The sequence below is a fragment of the Eriocheir sinensis genome, chromosome 39, assembly GCF_024679095.1.
Source record: "Eriocheir sinensis breed Jianghai 21 chromosome 39, ASM2467909v1, whole genome shotgun sequence".
In the NCBI taxonomy this organism is placed as follows: Eukaryota; Metazoa; Arthropoda; class Malacostraca; order Decapoda; family Varunidae; genus Eriocheir; species Eriocheir sinensis.
In genome coordinates, this window is record NC_066547.1 from 13,920,211 (window position 1) to 13,936,799 (window position 16,589).

A 16,589-nucleotide genomic window follows, 5' to 3' on the forward strand; every position below is an offset into this window, starting at 1 on the left:
TATCAGTATTATTATACCAAGTCCTGCGTCAAGGCTAGCGTCTCTGAACCCCGGAACCAGCAAGCCTCAGCTTTCTGGATTTTACAAAGTTCAAAAGGAAAAAATATTTACATTACCAGTGCCAGAGCATGGGGACCAACACAACTTGTAGCCATCTCTTTCTGTGCAGGTAGATGCACTGAAGATGCTCAATACAATGAGGGTCATAAAAAAGCTGGAAGAAATTTGAAATTAGCATTGCAAAAGAAAAAAATCTCAATGAAAATTTCAACTTTTATGAAACTCTATTTTCACTCTTCCTTGATGTACATTGATTTTGTGCCACGCATCATTCTGAAAAGTTCTTGGTGTCATACAATCAAGGTACAGTTTCCCATCTAGGTGGTCCATCTCATGCTGTATCATTCTTGCCAACCAGCCTTTTCCCTCTAGTGTCACAGCTTCACCTTTGAGGTTCAAACCTGAAAGAAATGGAAAAAAGAATTAATGCAATATATAAAAATTTAAGAAAATTAACAACATATATTATCTGCCACTTCAAGCACTTTCTTAATGAGGTAGGAATAGAAGTGAAAAAAATTATCTATATCTCGACACCATTTTCCCTCCTGGGGACTTCTTTCAAGGGAGTGGCAATAACAATTGTCCTAAATTTTCAGTTCTGGTACTCCTACTTACCAAATACAATCCCTGGCATGCCAACACACACACACTGACTGTTAAAAACTGAATGCAATGCTTTTCATAATGTGCACAATATACAATGATCAAAAGTGATATCCCTGACAACCCAAAGGGGTTTATAATTTGTAAATTTCCAGCCTAAAGACTGCCAAAACTCTCTCTCTCTCTCTCCATCAAGAAATAGTGAAAAACTACTTCCGAGTGCATCTCCCCATCCTGTCCATGTAAATGGGTGTCATGCAGTCATCCCGATGAATAATCATAAAACCACAAGTGGCACTACTTCCATAACTAGAATAAAATTGGAAGATTAGCTAAAAGTACTAAGTTTCAATGCTGATAGCTTAAGAATAAGATTAAAAAACTGAGATACCTTGTTACAACAGAAAATTTTGATGTAATTGAATAACTGCAACTTTCACTGACACATCAAATATTGATTTAATTTCAGAATACAATATACTAGACAGCTACAGACTCTTCAACAAATATCAAATCAACCATAGAAGTGGAGGTGTCGCCCTTTATGTCAAGAATTATTTGCAACCGATTGACAGAACACCTAAAGTCCATAATGTGGAACATCTGTGCATGAGTAAAAACAGACAATATTCAAATCAACAAATTCATCACCTACAGACCTCCAAGAAAATCAAATGACCCGTCATCTGTTCGTTGATGTTTATCAGATGAGCAGTTGCTTGTAATTATAATAAAGTTTTAGTTACTTGTATCATGTATTATATACTAGTTTGACTTAAATAAATTAAGAATTTAGAATAGACACTTCACAGCTCTTACCCAAGGTGAGTGGCAGAACAGTTTACCAAAAACAAAGACTATATATCAAGGAGGGATTTACTGAAAATGCTAATTTATTCTTTGCTATATCAATTGTTTATATATGTATGAAAATAATTCACTCCTAAGGAAGAGGTAATTATCAGTAATTCCTATGTTCCATATATTGGTACAATGGCAAGACATTTTTGTACTCATTCTAGACATATAAAAATATAATTTCAAAGAAGCAACCTATGATCTAATTCTTCTGAAATACAGCAATAACTTCTGTAGCACAATGTGAAGTTACTGAGGTATTTTTTGTCTCCTTACCTGATAACCTGACAGCTTTATATCTTGGTACCAGAGCACTGAAGCCCCGAACACTCTCACATGACTCAGGAAACTCCACTTTGTTGTAATCCAGAACATCCATTTTGGGGTTAACTATGACCTGTGGAAGATTATTTTTACTTTCTACAAAATATGTTACTTTATGAAAAAGAAGACTACCACAATAACAAACCATTAAAATGTAAACATATTCATTGTATTATGTTGCCAAGCAAGATGTAAGGCCAAAATCAAGGAAGTTCTCAAGAAATGCTACAATTAGTAAGTTTGATATACATATATATATATATATATATATATATATATATATATATATATATATATATATATATATATATATATATTGATATATATATATATATATATATATATATATATATATATATATATATATATATATATAATAGCCAGTACCAAGTTATTATTTCCCCCATCCCATACTTTTCCACCACGCGCCATTGCCTCTCTTTCTATCTTCTATCGTTATTTTCACGCATAAATCATTAAATCACTAATATCATTATTGACTTTTCAATGCCTATTGAAAGAGAGGTTCAACTTGCTTACTGTTTCTATATTTCCCTCACCACTCACAAAGATCACAAGTGGACAAACTAGAACAAATATATATATATATATATATATATATATATATATATATATATATATATATATATATATATATATATATATATATATATATATATATATATATATATATATATATATATATATATATCTATATATATATATATAGATATATATCTATATATATATATATATATATATATATATATATATATATACACAGCATTAAAGTATTAATTTGCCTGGTTTTGTTCTAGTTTGTCCACTTGTGATCTTTGTGAGTGGTGAGGGAAATATAGAAACAGTAAGCAAGTTGAACCTCTCTGCGAGCTATTTTGCAGCGGCGGCAGCGGTTTACGTTCAATAGGCATTGAAAAGTCAATAATGATATTAGTGATTTAATGATTTATAACAGAAAGAGTTAGCATATTATTTCATAATATGCTAACATAGAAAGTTGTGTGCAGCTTGGCCACGGGAGGGGTGGAAGCATGCAGTTAGCAAGTTCAGAGGAGCAGTCAGCGTGAAAATAACGATAGAAGATAGAAAGAGAGGCAACATGGCGGTGGAATTTAAGAAGTATGGGGAAAATACAATTTGGTACTGGCAAGCCGCTATTTTATCCCCACCTGCACCTACACTCACGTATGGGGAAAATATACACTTTTTTTTGCCCATCACGATTTTACCCCTTCCACAGAGATCCGCGTGACCTGAAAATACGGTTCTGAAACCATACCGCGTCATAGGAAACAGCGCCTTACCAATCCGTGTCATACGCGACTTGACTGTACATATGAATATTAACACAAAGGGGAGAGATGAGAATTCACTAATACTTGATGGCTGGGTGGAAGACGGTAAACACACTGATGCCGCGCAGTGTTGCCAAACTTCATACTCATCGCATTGCATTTTTTCGTAGTTTCCGACCGATAACTACTGCAAAAACACCACTCGCCCGCCAACCACCGCCACCTACGCACTCACACGTACCACAACCAACCACGTAGTGTTAAATTATTACAGTCCATATTTAATTTGTGATTTATGTGTATGTAAAACTATATAACAATGCCTTAGAAATATTTTTTCTTATTCAATTGAGAAGGTAGAACAAAACCCTATTTTTCCCTATTTGATTATAGTCCCGTCGATTGCGGATTCGCGGATCACGGGAATCTTGCAGAACCAAATACCCGTGAACAGAGGGGGGCTTCTGTATACCATAACTACAAAAATCATGATCCTAAACATTGATATGTACCATAACTACAAAAATCATGAACTTCACTTACTGTAAGAGGGAGAGTGGACATTTCTCGTGCAGCGTAAACCTCTGATCCAAACTGTTCTTTTCTTTTTGGAGAAAATTCTAACAAAAGTATCCTGGAAAAAAAAATCATTAATTCTAACAAAAGTATCCTGGAAAAAAAATCATTGACTTGTTGAGGCATATCATCACTGGCAATCCTGTTCACTGTGAAGCAGACTGGGGATTATAAAAGGCTATGTGATCATTCTGACAATCTGAAGGATTTTCCAGCTTCATCATACTCAGACATAAGATCTACCGTATTTTGCGGCGTATAACGTGTACTTTTTTCAGTTAAAAAATGCCAAAATGTTACCCCTGCGTGGTATATGCCGAAGGTACAAATTTTGATTGATTTAAATAATGAATAGTGTGATGCAATAGATAAGGAAAGTGTGAATGAGCAGAAGAGTTCAGTTCAGTTCAGATGAAGGTTGGGGAGATAGCCTTTGTTGCAATGGCCTCCCCTTTGTTTCCTCTTGCTTATTCTTGGGTGGTTGTGGTCCACTTCTTTTCATGTGAAGCGATAAAACCATTCAGGTCACAAGAAGAAGAAGATGCACCACACGTGTGAGCCGAGGCGCAGCGTGAACACAAAACACACCACCATTGTCACTTATAATTTTCTCCACTCTGTGTCCCGTTTTCTTTTGACATTTTTTGAAATTTTATAGCGGGCAAAAATTGTCCATTAGTTGTAGTTTCAAATGATACCTAACAAAAGTCGGTCAGACATTTTACCAATTCTGTGAAATTTTTTGAAGTGTAAAAACCTACTTTTCAAGATATTGGCTCCTGAAGATTTTTTTCCATTTCATCCCTGTCCTACCATTTGTATTTATTTGATTGGGATGAAATTTCCACATGATTGTATATACCCTGTTAACTTACCTCAGAATAATAAGGCATCTGGTCCCCCTTTCTAACAAAGTATTACTCACTCGCAGGTGAGGGTGTCAGAGGGCGCCACCTTCCTCATTGTAGCCAGATTTTATCTAGAATCCTCCAGGCTGGTATGTCTCATCCTTCTTCTCTTTTCTTTTCTTCTTTGTCTTGGGTGCTGCATGCCTTGATCTTTCCCAGTCGAATGATACCGCATGTGTTCGTGTGCGAGTCATGCTATGACGCAACCGCACGGGACATTTAAAAATGACATCCAGGGGGGAGGGGATTTAATTTTATGAAAACAAATTTGACCACATGGCAGTTTAAGATATCCTGGACATGCTGAGCGAAAAAAACGCATTTGTCAAATTTCAAATACATTCGTCAAAAAATACCCCGTATCCGCCTGCCCTAAGTGTCTCTTAACAGATATTTCAGGAAACTGTACATTATCAGTCTTGCTTAACTGTATATATTTCTGAGCATCTTAAGCAATGAATATTTTTTCCCAAATTGTGTCTTAAAGCTTAGGGTGCACACTATACCCAGGAGTGCGTTATATGCCGCATAATACGGTAGAGGTTTCTTGTGAAAACAGAGGAATACAGAAAACTTAAGCTGAATATCCAGATTTCAGGAAATATATCAACACCACATCAAACTCATATGCCTAATATCAATCCGGCAGACATACCTAAGCGGCATGCCTATTTGAGGAGCAGCCAGGCCAACACTGTCATATCTCTTCATCACTTGCTTCATCTGCAAAATTACCTGAAACATACAAAATATTTTTGTATATCCTGTGAATGAAATAAAGAAACACCTTGCTAAGGGTAGTCAGTCATAATGAAAATGGAATTTTTAAAGAAAAAAAAAGATGAAAAAGTTAGTCAGGGAGGGTGACAGTCAATATTACACACTGCTGGCTTATGGCGTTGTGGTTGGAGGAACACACTTTGTCAGGGTACTCTTGTCGGCCTTTATAGTACAGTTCAACCTGTATCATGACCCTACTAGATCAGTGCTGCATGCAAACCTGCTCACCACATTACAGTGTTGCTGCATTGATCAGGCTCCTAGTTTTTACATGCAATACTTTGAATCCTCTTGCCTCAGGGGCCAAATTTTTGAAAAAGGGAAATGATACCAATGAATAGATATGAATTTGAGATTAAGTTCTTTCACTACTCAGAATATTGAACTGAAAAGGTTATGCAGGGTTATTATTTACATATAATAATTACAGTACAAGGTTATATGGAAATACATATTCATTTATTTTATGAGCATACAAACTAAAAGTCCTTGTTTCAGGCTAACAACTATTCATCTTAGCATGAGAGAAAAATAAGTATTAGCATATCTTACCTGTTTTATTTCTGGGTTGTTAAGATGTTCCACTTCCACTGGCTTGGCTTCTGATCGCAACACTGGGTCACCAACTTGGCACACATGGAGGAATGGTGGCCTCACCGGCTTTGGATTGAAGATACTTTTGTAGGCTGTTATAAAACGCTGTCCTGCCATTGCTACTGAAAAGATGATAAATTTTGATGTATTCAAAAGAATCAGAGGGAAATATATTTAAAATCATTCTAAGGGATACAGGAAAGGGCAGAGGAAAACCTCCAGTGATAGAAAATACTTGAGAAAACTTATGAGAATGAGCACTGATGTAATACCTACATACAGTCATACCTCGGTTTATGAGTTTAATTCGTTCTAGAATTTCGCTCGCAAACCAAAACGAATTTCCCCATTTAAATTAATGTGAATCCCATTAATGCGTCCCATATCCCAAAAACGTTTAACAAAAATCACTTTACAAACAGAATAAAAGTAATTTTACCAACAAATAGCAATGATAAATAATGTAGTATAATAATATAAATATAAATAGTATAAATGATACAGTAAAATATATAAATAATATTGTAATAATATAGTGCTGAAAACACAAAGATTGCACACTAAAGCACAAACGTAGGAGTAGACAAGTGTGGGTGCTGCCAGCCTCTGCGAGTGTACAACGTGGACTGAAGGCAGTGTCCAGTTGTTGGAGATAGGAGAAACCATGGCTCCCTGTATGACCAACTGGAAGCGAGTTGTTGGTTTGGGTAAACACTCCTGTCCTCCTGTCTTTTAAGCCATGATTGTACCCACAACCGCATCTTCCTTCCATTTAACTGTAGCAACAAGTCCATAATCGAGTTAGAAAAAACAAATTACTCCTCCTGGTCATTCGTATGGAGGTAATGGTGGTAAGAAAGCTTGTTAGTGACATCTGCGAGTGTGAGGGAGGAGGAACGAAAGATCGAGGTGACCACATCGCTTACATCACGACTTACGTGTGAAGTAAGACGGCGTAGCTTAAATATTTATGTAAAAATGCGTTATGAAAAATAAAAGAATTCTATTGGTATAAGAATGAGTACGAAAAAGTAGGAAGAAAGTAGATATGTAAAGAATGCAGTGCGTGATATCTTGAAGTGTGTGTCTACATACGAATATTTTTTGTGTGATTGAAAAGAAATACTGTTACCCTTATTTTGTGCATGTGTTTTAAAAATTAAAGAAAAGAAAACCCTATCTTATGTTATCATCATTCTTGCTATCAGTGCCATCAGTGTCAGGTAAACAAATGCATTCATGGTTTCTAGACAGTATCAGCAAACTAGCACACCGACGAATTGTCCTGCTGGACGTTTCGCCGGTGAATGAAATACGACGGTTCGCTGGTATCGGCGAACTGGCACACCGGCGAAACGTCCTGCTTCCCCCCAAGATCGTTAAGGGAAGGGGATTAGGCCTTTTTCTTTACATTCAAGTACTTGCGCCTTCATATTATGGTTGAGGGACATGTATTTCGTCCCTTAACTGTAGTGTGGAGGCGTAATATCGTATTTTGGAGGCGCGGAGTGACTACAATTACCATATTTATACTCTATGTATGGTAGACTCTTACGCCACGACATAATAAGGTACGTATAGGCTTATTTTTCATGGTAAATATGCTATTTCCCCTGATGAAGTGTTTGTCTCTGCCTTTGGCTACCACCAGGGGACATCAATTTAAAACTGTCCATCTAAGAACGGAGTTGGACATCCGCAAGAGATTCTTTAGTGTCAGAGGCATCACTCTCTGGAATGCAATACCATGCCTTTAGAGTTAATTACATTTTGTATAAGCCGGCGCATCAGTAGTGTGCGGCTTCCTGTACTCGTCAGGGAGCCCCACCAGGTAAGAAAACCGTCAAACAGCGGGGAGCAGGGAGCAGCAGCACCGTTCTCTCTCTTCACGTGCCGAGTTTTCTGGTGTCCGATTCTTGTTCTTGAGCAGCACCGTGTTGCCGCCCCGCCTCCCTCGCCCCGCCGCCGCCGCCGTGCACGTCGTCTGCTGCCCACCACAACAACAACAACAGCGTTCCCGCGGCAACGATAACTACTACATTCTACGATAACCAAAGCCCCTCAAGGCAACGTTGATTTACCCATTCTACTCGCATAAAACATACCAGTTGTTAAGTTTACAACAATTCGTTCGATTGAATATAATTATCCATGTGGGTACAATATTGTTTTTGGTCATAAACTTCTAAATACTGGTGAGAGGAGTACAACAATCAGGTGGCCCAAACCAACAACACCCCGGCCCGTTCCTGCAATGCCCTCGCCGCCACACCACGCGATAAATATTTCCTCCACCCAGAAAACTGTGCCACTGTGAATGAAATAACCATCAGATTATTCGCCATTTCTCTAAAACAACATCTACCTTCAAGTTTTCTCCGCGTTCAGGGTTTCTTACCGCCTTGCATATATTTTCAATTATCACATAAACTGGGTTCCAATGAATTAAATAACCTTTCATTTACATTTTAATGATTACTGTTGAGTTCTTTATCAGGTTTCTGTGAGTGTTGGAGGAGTGAGCTGGGTGTGATTAGTTTTCTGAAGGGCGTGGTGGTCGGCGGTGCGGTGAGCGGCGGGCCAATGGGCGGCGCGGGGCTGTAGGGGAGAAGATGGCTGCCTCGGAGGAGGAGGCAGGTCAAAGTGATAGCAAAAATGATGATTCTGCCTCACATGAGACGAGCAAGCAATTTTCCACCATTCACCAAGTAAGTTGAGGATCCGAGGATTATTAGAAAAATTATTTGGGAGGCCTATAGCGCGTGGCTGGAAGACAAATAATGAGTATAAACGTTGTTGACAGCCAGAAAATGTCCTTGTTTTCGGTACAAATTTAGAGGAATCAAGACGTGTTGAGGTTTTATTATCAGCGCCAAGGTGTCCGCTTCACGAGCGTAAGGGCGGGAGATTATTTTGGCGATCGTTCCTTGCCCTGTGAAGCTCCACCCGAAGCTTGTGTGTCGAGGAGGAAATGAATGTAAACTCTGGAGGCAGCCTCGGCCAGTGTCTGACGGCGGTCACGTAGACGCTGGGATCGGAGTGGCGGCAAATATTTGGGTCACAGGCCGTGCCCGACTCTTCCAGTGGTGTCGATGTTGAAGGCAATGCACTCAAACTGGACTGAAGAGCCAAAAGGTATAAAACGGCAGCATCTTTGTGGTGCGTCTGCCCAGTTTGTTCCTATGTAAACACGGCTGCCCTCACTCACCCCGAGGACGGGCTGGATATTGTTTGGTGTTGTTGAAGGCAGCTTATCTATGTAATAAGCGCAAGGTGAATGCGGTTTGAAGCAAAATGCATAGTGGTGTAAAGAGTGTCAGTCCTGTTTTACATCACAATAAGGGGTCACAACCTCCAGGTCAAGTAGAGGAGTTAAGAACAGTGATGCATGTATTTAATTAAAATCCTCATGCAATTAATACTGGTAAGTACTAAATCATCAGTACTTTATCCTACTCAAATGTAATATGTCAAACCAACAAAGTTTTATACTCACAGTGCATTTAGTAGGGTTTTTGAAAACTCATTGCAGTTGACATTTTCTTCAAATGATGGCTATACTATTTCCGTCATCAGTAGATACCAATTAGGCTATAATATGGACAACATTACCGCACCTTAATGCGTCGCCATGTATTAAGAGTAATTTTTTCAACAATTTTTTGGGATAACATTAAAATTATGCCATTATTATTCCCTATAAATTCAATGCATGCACACACACACACACACACACGTGTGTGTGTATTTACCTAGTTTTGTTATACGGGGAAGGAGCTATGCTCGAGTTGTTCCCCCTCTATATCTACTATAATTCATCTTGGCTTTGAATCCGTGTGGACCACATCTTTGTCCAGTCAATTCCAAGCCTCCATCACTGTGGAAAGCTGTTCTTCTTTGTCTCTTCTGTAGGCTTCCTTTTTCATCTTCCTTCCATGTGTATGCTCGGACAACTCCACAAATGACTCGGACGATGTAAGAGCTATCAGGGGTATTTTAGCCAGTATATAAGCTGAGTGCCTTAAAATTACTCAATCAAAGGGTAAAAAATGCCTACCAGTGCACCCAGGATAGAACGTATAAAGAAAAAAAAAAAGAGCCTGAAAGTGTCTGACTTATCCGATATCCGGCTGGTTTGTTGTAGTTTAGCTCTCTTTGGTTTGTCTTCTATTTCATTGACTCTTGGCCTTCATTATGTCTCCCAAGAATGAGGCAGACTCTGATGGCAGTGCTTCGAAGAAAAGAAAAAACATCACAATGGGAGTGAAATTGGACATTGTTAAACGATTGGAAAAGGGAGAAATGGCGACGAGCATCAGTCGTGGGAGGGTTTGGGCAGACAGTTCCTTTTAACCCTTTCCTTGCTAAGCGCTCGCAACGAGACTATCCCCCCAGGCGCGCTCGGGCACCCCAGCGGGGGAAGGGAATCTCTTTTAACAGCTGTATCTCAAAAACTATTCATCACAGCTTCAAAACAAAAACACCATTGGAAAGAGGAGGCCAAGATCTACAAGATTCGGTTATGTAAGCCTCTCCTGCGAATGTACAGGCACATTCAAGGGGTGTTTTTTGCTGCGAGTGCAACTGGCACTCGCAGCAAGCTTTTAGCACCACCAGCAAGTGACGCTAATGCTCGCTCTTAACCTCTGTATCTCAAAAACTATTCATCACAGTTAAAAAACAAAAACAACATTAGAAAGAGGAGGCCAAGATCTATAAGATTTGGTAATGCAATCCTCTCCTGCGAATGTACAGGCTCGTTCAGGGGGTGTTGGCTTTGAGGACGTACATTTATACATGCACGACGGTCAGCTGTAAGGCAACTACTGAGTAGATCTCTTGATGATGGGGTTCTGGCAGGGCAGTATTGCCAGCTGCAAAATTTACAACTATGTGGTCAAAATATCAATCATGTGATAGGTGAAGCTATGCAAAAATGCCGCTTTATTGGACAAGAACATCCACCAGTTGCTCATCCGTAGATTTTCCGCATTAGGCTGATATGATTTTCCACCAAATTTACTGGAAAACCCACTGAATTGGCAGTGCTGTGGGGTGAGAAATAGTGTTGGAACACTCTCCTATGCGGCAAATTTGAGTGCGACTGGAGCTCGCAGTGAGCGTTTAGCACCACCGGCAAGATACGCTAGTGCTCGCTGTGAGCGTTTAGCAACGAAAGGGTTAATAGAGGGTGTGTTTCGACTTACATACAAAATTGGGTTACAACGTGTCATAGGAATGGAACTCCATTTTAGGCCGAGGACCCACTGTACATATAGAGTACTGCAGACAGTTCTCAAGTTCTGACGTATGGGACTTGTGACTGCTCGCACTTATGACCTAGCCGACAATATTAGTAATACTGGGTTAAGCAATGCTCTTTTTGTAGGAGCAGTGTTTTCTGGGCCTTTGTTTTATTTTGCCCTTGAACTGCCCCATTTTCAGTAAAAATATAAATGCTTTTACTCTGTTATGTGCATATTGACCCCATGGCCCCATCAGAGCACTGTACTGTATGGTATATGTGGAGAGTATGTGTGTCAAGCCACTTTCCTGCCAATAAGAATTTATTGTGTCATGACTTAAGTTGTCAAATTTGGTGAGCTTAGGAACCTTATTGAACCTGTAAATTGACTACTGGTGCACTAGGGTCGGTCATACTAATTATTTTGTTTAAATCAAGAGAAAGGGGTGTTTAAAGCATGTATTTTTGTGTGTAGAACATAAATCTGACAAAGAAAAATCATTCTGATAACCCTAACCTACATCAATTTGCAGTTTATTATTTAATTATTTATTTTTTGAATGTCGTAGTTATCCCCAAATATGTGTGCGGGTAAACATTAAACAAAGTAAAATTAGTGGGGAAAAGGAGTTTAGGCCATGCAAGTGTACTAGTCACACAATCTAGGAAAACCAAAATATATGTTACTCATGTTACTCATGGCTCTGTTGGAGATAGGGCCAGTAAACCACAGCCCCTGGCTCACAACAGCCAATAGACTTCTAAGGCTCTGTGTGTCAAAACATGGACTTAAAGGGAAGAACTTGAAGAATTTGCAGTTCATTGTCGAATTCATCATTGGTGTATATTACCCATGTTGGTTCAGCGTGAAGGTCAAGCACTCCTGGATCGAAGGGCCGAGGCATATCTTATTTCAGATGCACTGCCTCAGGTCCCAGAGGAAGGAGGTGCTAGACACTGTAATGTCAACTGCGAAAAGATCTGCTTGGTATGCCCACAGTAAAGCCATCCTCGAAACACTGCTCTGCTCTGAGGATCATAAGGAGAGGGTTGAGGGGGTGGAGAGAATCCTGGCCTTTAGGGGAGAAGGAGACCCAAAACATTCAGCTAGGCGATGCATCTGTTAGGATCAGAAGGACACCTGACATCAATTGTGATGCTTCCAGGATTGGTGACTGGCTGGTCAGAAGGTGTGTCAGAGCCACCTCTCACCTGCTCTCTAATCACCTCGGAAGTGAAAAACTTCAATGCCCCAATGGGGGTGCTCAACTGGTCTTGCCACACACAAACCATTGAAAGAGTTCTTAAAATGGTGACTGAGGTTTCTGCCAAATACTTCTCACAGGAAAAGAGGGATGGAGGGCTCAGGAGACCAGCAGGAGGCTGATGTCTAAAAATGATTCAGAGCAGGATTTGTGTAACCTGGCAAAGTTCAAGATGTCAGGAAAATGATTTTGTAAATACAGTACCCTCTTTAGTTTTGCGCTCGCTTGGTTCTGAAGGTATAGTGCTAAACTTGAGGATCGCAAAACTCGAGGTATTGAAAACACTGAAAAGGTGCTTATCTATTCCGACCCGTGGGGTTTATTTATTTATTTTTTATATATATATTTGTTTTACATGTGGGCTATGGCGCCAGTAGACATCTGGGCCTGATGGTCGGCCCCGAGCCCGTCATAGCGCAGGCAACTGTTTATAGTGGCGCTGTTATAATTGGCTCATGCTGCCCCACGGAGCTCACTTTTTTCCTCCTTTACTCCCTTGTTATCTCAAAATACATACCTTGGAAAAAGGAATAAAACAGGAAGAGAGAACGGGTCGTATTAAAGCCACAGATGAAGCCTTACGATTGGCTGAGCTCTGAAAACACACTTGTGATTCACTGGGAGTCCAATGATGTCATCGCCAGCACTCACCTGGTCAGCGGCTTCACTGCCTTGGGGCAGTGTCACACTGGCTGTTTTCCTCTAACCGTTGTGGCTACTGGCAACACCCGTGCGCCCATCTGGGAGCGAGTTGTCGGTTGTCCGTAACCTGGTGTCACACCGGGCCTTTTTCTTCCCACCGCGTTGGCGGCAGCTTGGGCAACCGACAAATCCAACTTTTCTGGGTGTGCGTCACACACGGCCAAGGTCAGTTGCCCGTATCCACATCCACAACGTAAACAAAGCACTTGCCCTGTATCGACATGCATCGTCTGCTAAAGTAAGGGCTGCCGCGGCTTGTGCTGCCTTTATCCAAGTTATGGACTTGTTGCATCAGTTAAATGACAGGAAGAAGCTGTTGTGGGTGTGGAGTGTCTGTGGGTCCTCTGTGCCAGTTCTCATTGTTACCATTGTGCGTGAGCGGCCAACCCACCCATCTAGACTCCGACCACGTAAACACATGGATCAAGTAACAACAAAGACACACACACACACCAGACTCATCATGAACCATGGCAGATGTTTTTCACAAACAAAAATGGCTTTGCCATTTTCTAGAGTGTGTTAGAACTTAATTGGTGAGTGGTTCATACAAACCAAACATACCCAATGGCAAGAAGAGAGCAGTGTTAAAGACAACTGCTCTCTTGCCAAGAGCTAGGTTTGGTTCATGTGAGCCACTCACCAAATTCGTTCTAACACACTCAAGAAATGGTGAAGTCATTTCAGTTTGTCAGAAACATCTGCAAAAGTTCCTAATGAGTCTGGTGTGTGCGTGTGTGTGTGTGTGTGTGTGTGTTTGCTGTTATTCGATCCATGTGTTTATATGGTTGAGTCAAGATGGGTGGGTTGGCCGCGCACACGTAGTGGCGACAATGAGAACTGGCATGGAGGAACCACAGGCATGCCACACCCATAACTGTCTCTTCCTTCCATTTAACTGCAGCAACAAGTCCATAACTTGGGTAATGGCAGCACAAGCCGCGACAGCCCTTACTTTAGCAGACGACATCACGTTGACACAGGGCAAGTGCTTTGTTTACGTTGTGGATATGGATACGGGCAACCGACCTTGGCCATGTGTGACGCACACCAGGAAAAGTTGGAGTTGCCGGTTGCCCTAGGTGGCGCCAATGCGGTGGGAAGAAAAAAGCACTGTGTTTCACCAGCTTATGGATAACCGTAAACTCGCTCCTGGTTGGGCGTACAGGCATTGCCCGTAGCCCCAACAGTTGGACGCAAACGGCCATTGTGACACCGCCTTAAGGCAATGAAGCCGCTGATAGGGTGAGCATCGGCGATAACGTCATCGGACTCCTAGCGAATCACAAGCGTGTTTTCAGAACTGTAACGTGCGTGACGCTGATGGTAAGTAGACTTGACCCGTACGTGTCAAAGCAGCGTGAAACTCAGGGTGATAATGCGCGAAAGTCGGGATGATATGAATTTAGGACTAACCACGAAACTCGGATAGCGCGAAACTTGAGAGGGTACTGTATATCCAATGATTATACATGCAGTTCAGCTATGAATAAATATGTAAACTTGATTTGGCTTTGTCAGTATTAAGGATTTACCTTACATCTTTTGTTATGTTAAAAAGCAGTTCAAACCCGTAGAATTAACAATTTATAAGTGCAAAATTATATAGGTTAGAGTTTTTCTATCAAAAAAATAAGCACATATTTGAATTCCCCATGAAAACCCCCCACCATTTAGATACCCCTCATCATAGGATTTCCTTCAGATTCGATTTTGCACATGAGTATGACCCACCCTACTGGTACGCCATGGTGTAGTTCATCCTCTTGAAAAGCCAGGTGCTGTCCAACAATCCTTGAAGGCTTCAAACAACAACTTAAGACCTCTCCTTTTGAGAAGATACAATTATGAGAGGGATGATGTGATGGATGAGAACAGTTTAGTTTGCCAGTATTACTGATTTCATTAACCCGTTCATGCACCATGACGCGATTCGTGTCAAATAACAGCACGAGAGAGTTGCCGATTAGTTTATTTTATAGGTCTAGCTTGGATCTTTGACGGCAAATTTCTGAAAGATACTTTATTTTTTGGCGAATTTTTAATTTTTTTTTTATGCGATTCGAGTCAAAAGCTCTGATGTAGACGATTCTGTTTTGATGTGAATTGAGTCATGGTGCGTGAAAGGGTTAATGTTTGATGTACAATAAAAATTGTAGTAGTATTACAACTGATTTTTTTTCGTTGTCAAGCACTTAAAAATTCTTTGGAAGAATTGAAGAAACTCAGAATTAATAAGTAATGTGATTATTATTAGTGTTATTATTATTGTCATTATTATTATTATTGTTAATAATAATAATAAATTCACTGGTATGACACTCTTCCCATGTCAGCAGGAGATTGAGAACCAGTTGTGTCGGCCTGGTGTGAGCTATGAGAACAGAGTCAGTGCTGTGCTATCAGGCTGGGAGCACCTGGCAGGAACCGTTGAAGGAGATGTTGGCCAGTTACAGCCCCTTGCATCATTTCTGTATAGGTAAGTAATTGCTTACAGTATCTATGTAGAAATAAATTTGCTTGTTGATTTATTAATAAAATTTTAATAACTCGTACTTGTAGTGCAAATATTAAACATGTCTGGTATTGATATAATAATATAGTTGACACAGTTATGATGAATCATATGGATTTTTAATTTTCAGATGGAGTTTACAACTTATCCTTCAAGGGGAGTGGCCTGGTCTAGCCCAGATCGTCAAAACTCGACTGGGTGTAACATTGCAAAGGTGTTCGAGGGTGGCCATACTGCAGCCCCTGTGTCGAACTCTCCTTCCCCTTGTTTCTGACCCTTGGGGCCACACTACGAAGACAATATTTTCAGATTCAGAAATTTCTGATGAAGAAGGTATTTTTTCTTTCATATTGTTGTTCAATGTATTTACATGAAATGACCTTAGAATTGCCTGTCCAAGGTGAGAAACTTTAATAAGTTCCTAAATTTTTTGTTGAAAAGCAAACTCACCTCCATATGACAAAAGGTAAAATTCTCCTGATGGGTAAGGTGTAATTATGCCTTGTAGCTGTATGATAATACCATATAGATTTCATGATTAAATATATGTATTATTTAAAGATCAGATGAAAAAAAGACAAATTTTAAGTTATGCCAATTTTTCAGCCGTTAAATATATATCCAATGAATCTTGGGAAGTTGTCCGTGTGCGTGTAGACACAATGATTGAGTCCAGGTGTGAGGAACTTGCATACAGAGTTCTCAAAGTGTGCATAAGGTATGTATATGTATTTGTAATGACTTGATTGTAACATGACTGTATAGCTCACAAGTAACTCATGTGTAAATTGGATTTAAAATTTTTCTAAGAATTAAGGATAGAAAATTCAACGTAGTGTT

At 40.0% G+C, this 16,589-nt stretch overlaps 2 protein-coding genes across 7 annotated transcripts in view; one reads left to right on the forward strand and one right to left on the reverse strand.

The window, feature by feature from the left end:
• Nucleotides 1-259: 259 nt before the first annotated feature.
• The window catches only part of LOC127009044 (peptide deformylase, mitochondrial-like), a 46,386-nt gene continuing 30,056 nt past the window's right edge, over nucleotides 260-16,589 (reverse strand). The window contains exons 1-6 of one of the 5 annotated variants that reach the window (XM_050881727.1): nucleotides 7,851-8,028; nucleotides 5,981-6,141; nucleotides 5,304-5,383; nucleotides 3,708-3,798; nucleotides 1,801-1,921; nucleotides 260-461 (exon numbers count right to left, since the gene is read on the reverse strand). In XM_050881727.1, coding sequence (XP_050737684.1) covers nucleotides 268-461; nucleotides 1,801-1,921; nucleotides 3,708-3,798; nucleotides 5,304-5,383; nucleotides 5,981-6,139 — 645 coding nt within the window. In that variant the 5' untranslated portion in view covers nucleotides 6,140-6,141; nucleotides 7,851-8,028 and the 3' untranslated portion in view covers nucleotides 260-267. Of the gene's footprint in view, nucleotides 462-1,800; nucleotides 1,922-3,707; nucleotides 3,799-5,303; nucleotides 5,384-5,980; nucleotides 6,145-7,789; nucleotides 8,029-16,589 lie in introns of those variants that run through there. The other 4 variants (XM_050881726.1, XM_050881725.1, XM_050881724.1 and 1 more) reach the window with 4 other exon arrangements.
• Nucleotides 8,576-16,589, forward strand: part of LOC127009043 (mucin-17-like) — a 32,847-nt gene continuing 24,833 nt past the window's right edge. Inside the window, exons 1-4 of one of the 2 annotated variants that reach the window (XM_050881722.1) lie at nucleotides 8,576-8,730; nucleotides 15,574-15,713; nucleotides 15,880-16,082; nucleotides 16,356-16,467. In XM_050881722.1, the coding sequence (XP_050737679.1) occupies nucleotides 8,635-8,730; nucleotides 15,574-15,713; nucleotides 15,880-16,082; nucleotides 16,356-16,467 (551 nt within the window). In that variant the 5' untranslated portion in view covers nucleotides 8,576-8,634. Of the gene's footprint in view, nucleotides 8,731-15,570; nucleotides 15,714-15,879; nucleotides 16,083-16,355; nucleotides 16,468-16,589 lie in introns of both variants that reach the window. The other variant, XM_050881721.1, reaches the window with a different exon arrangement.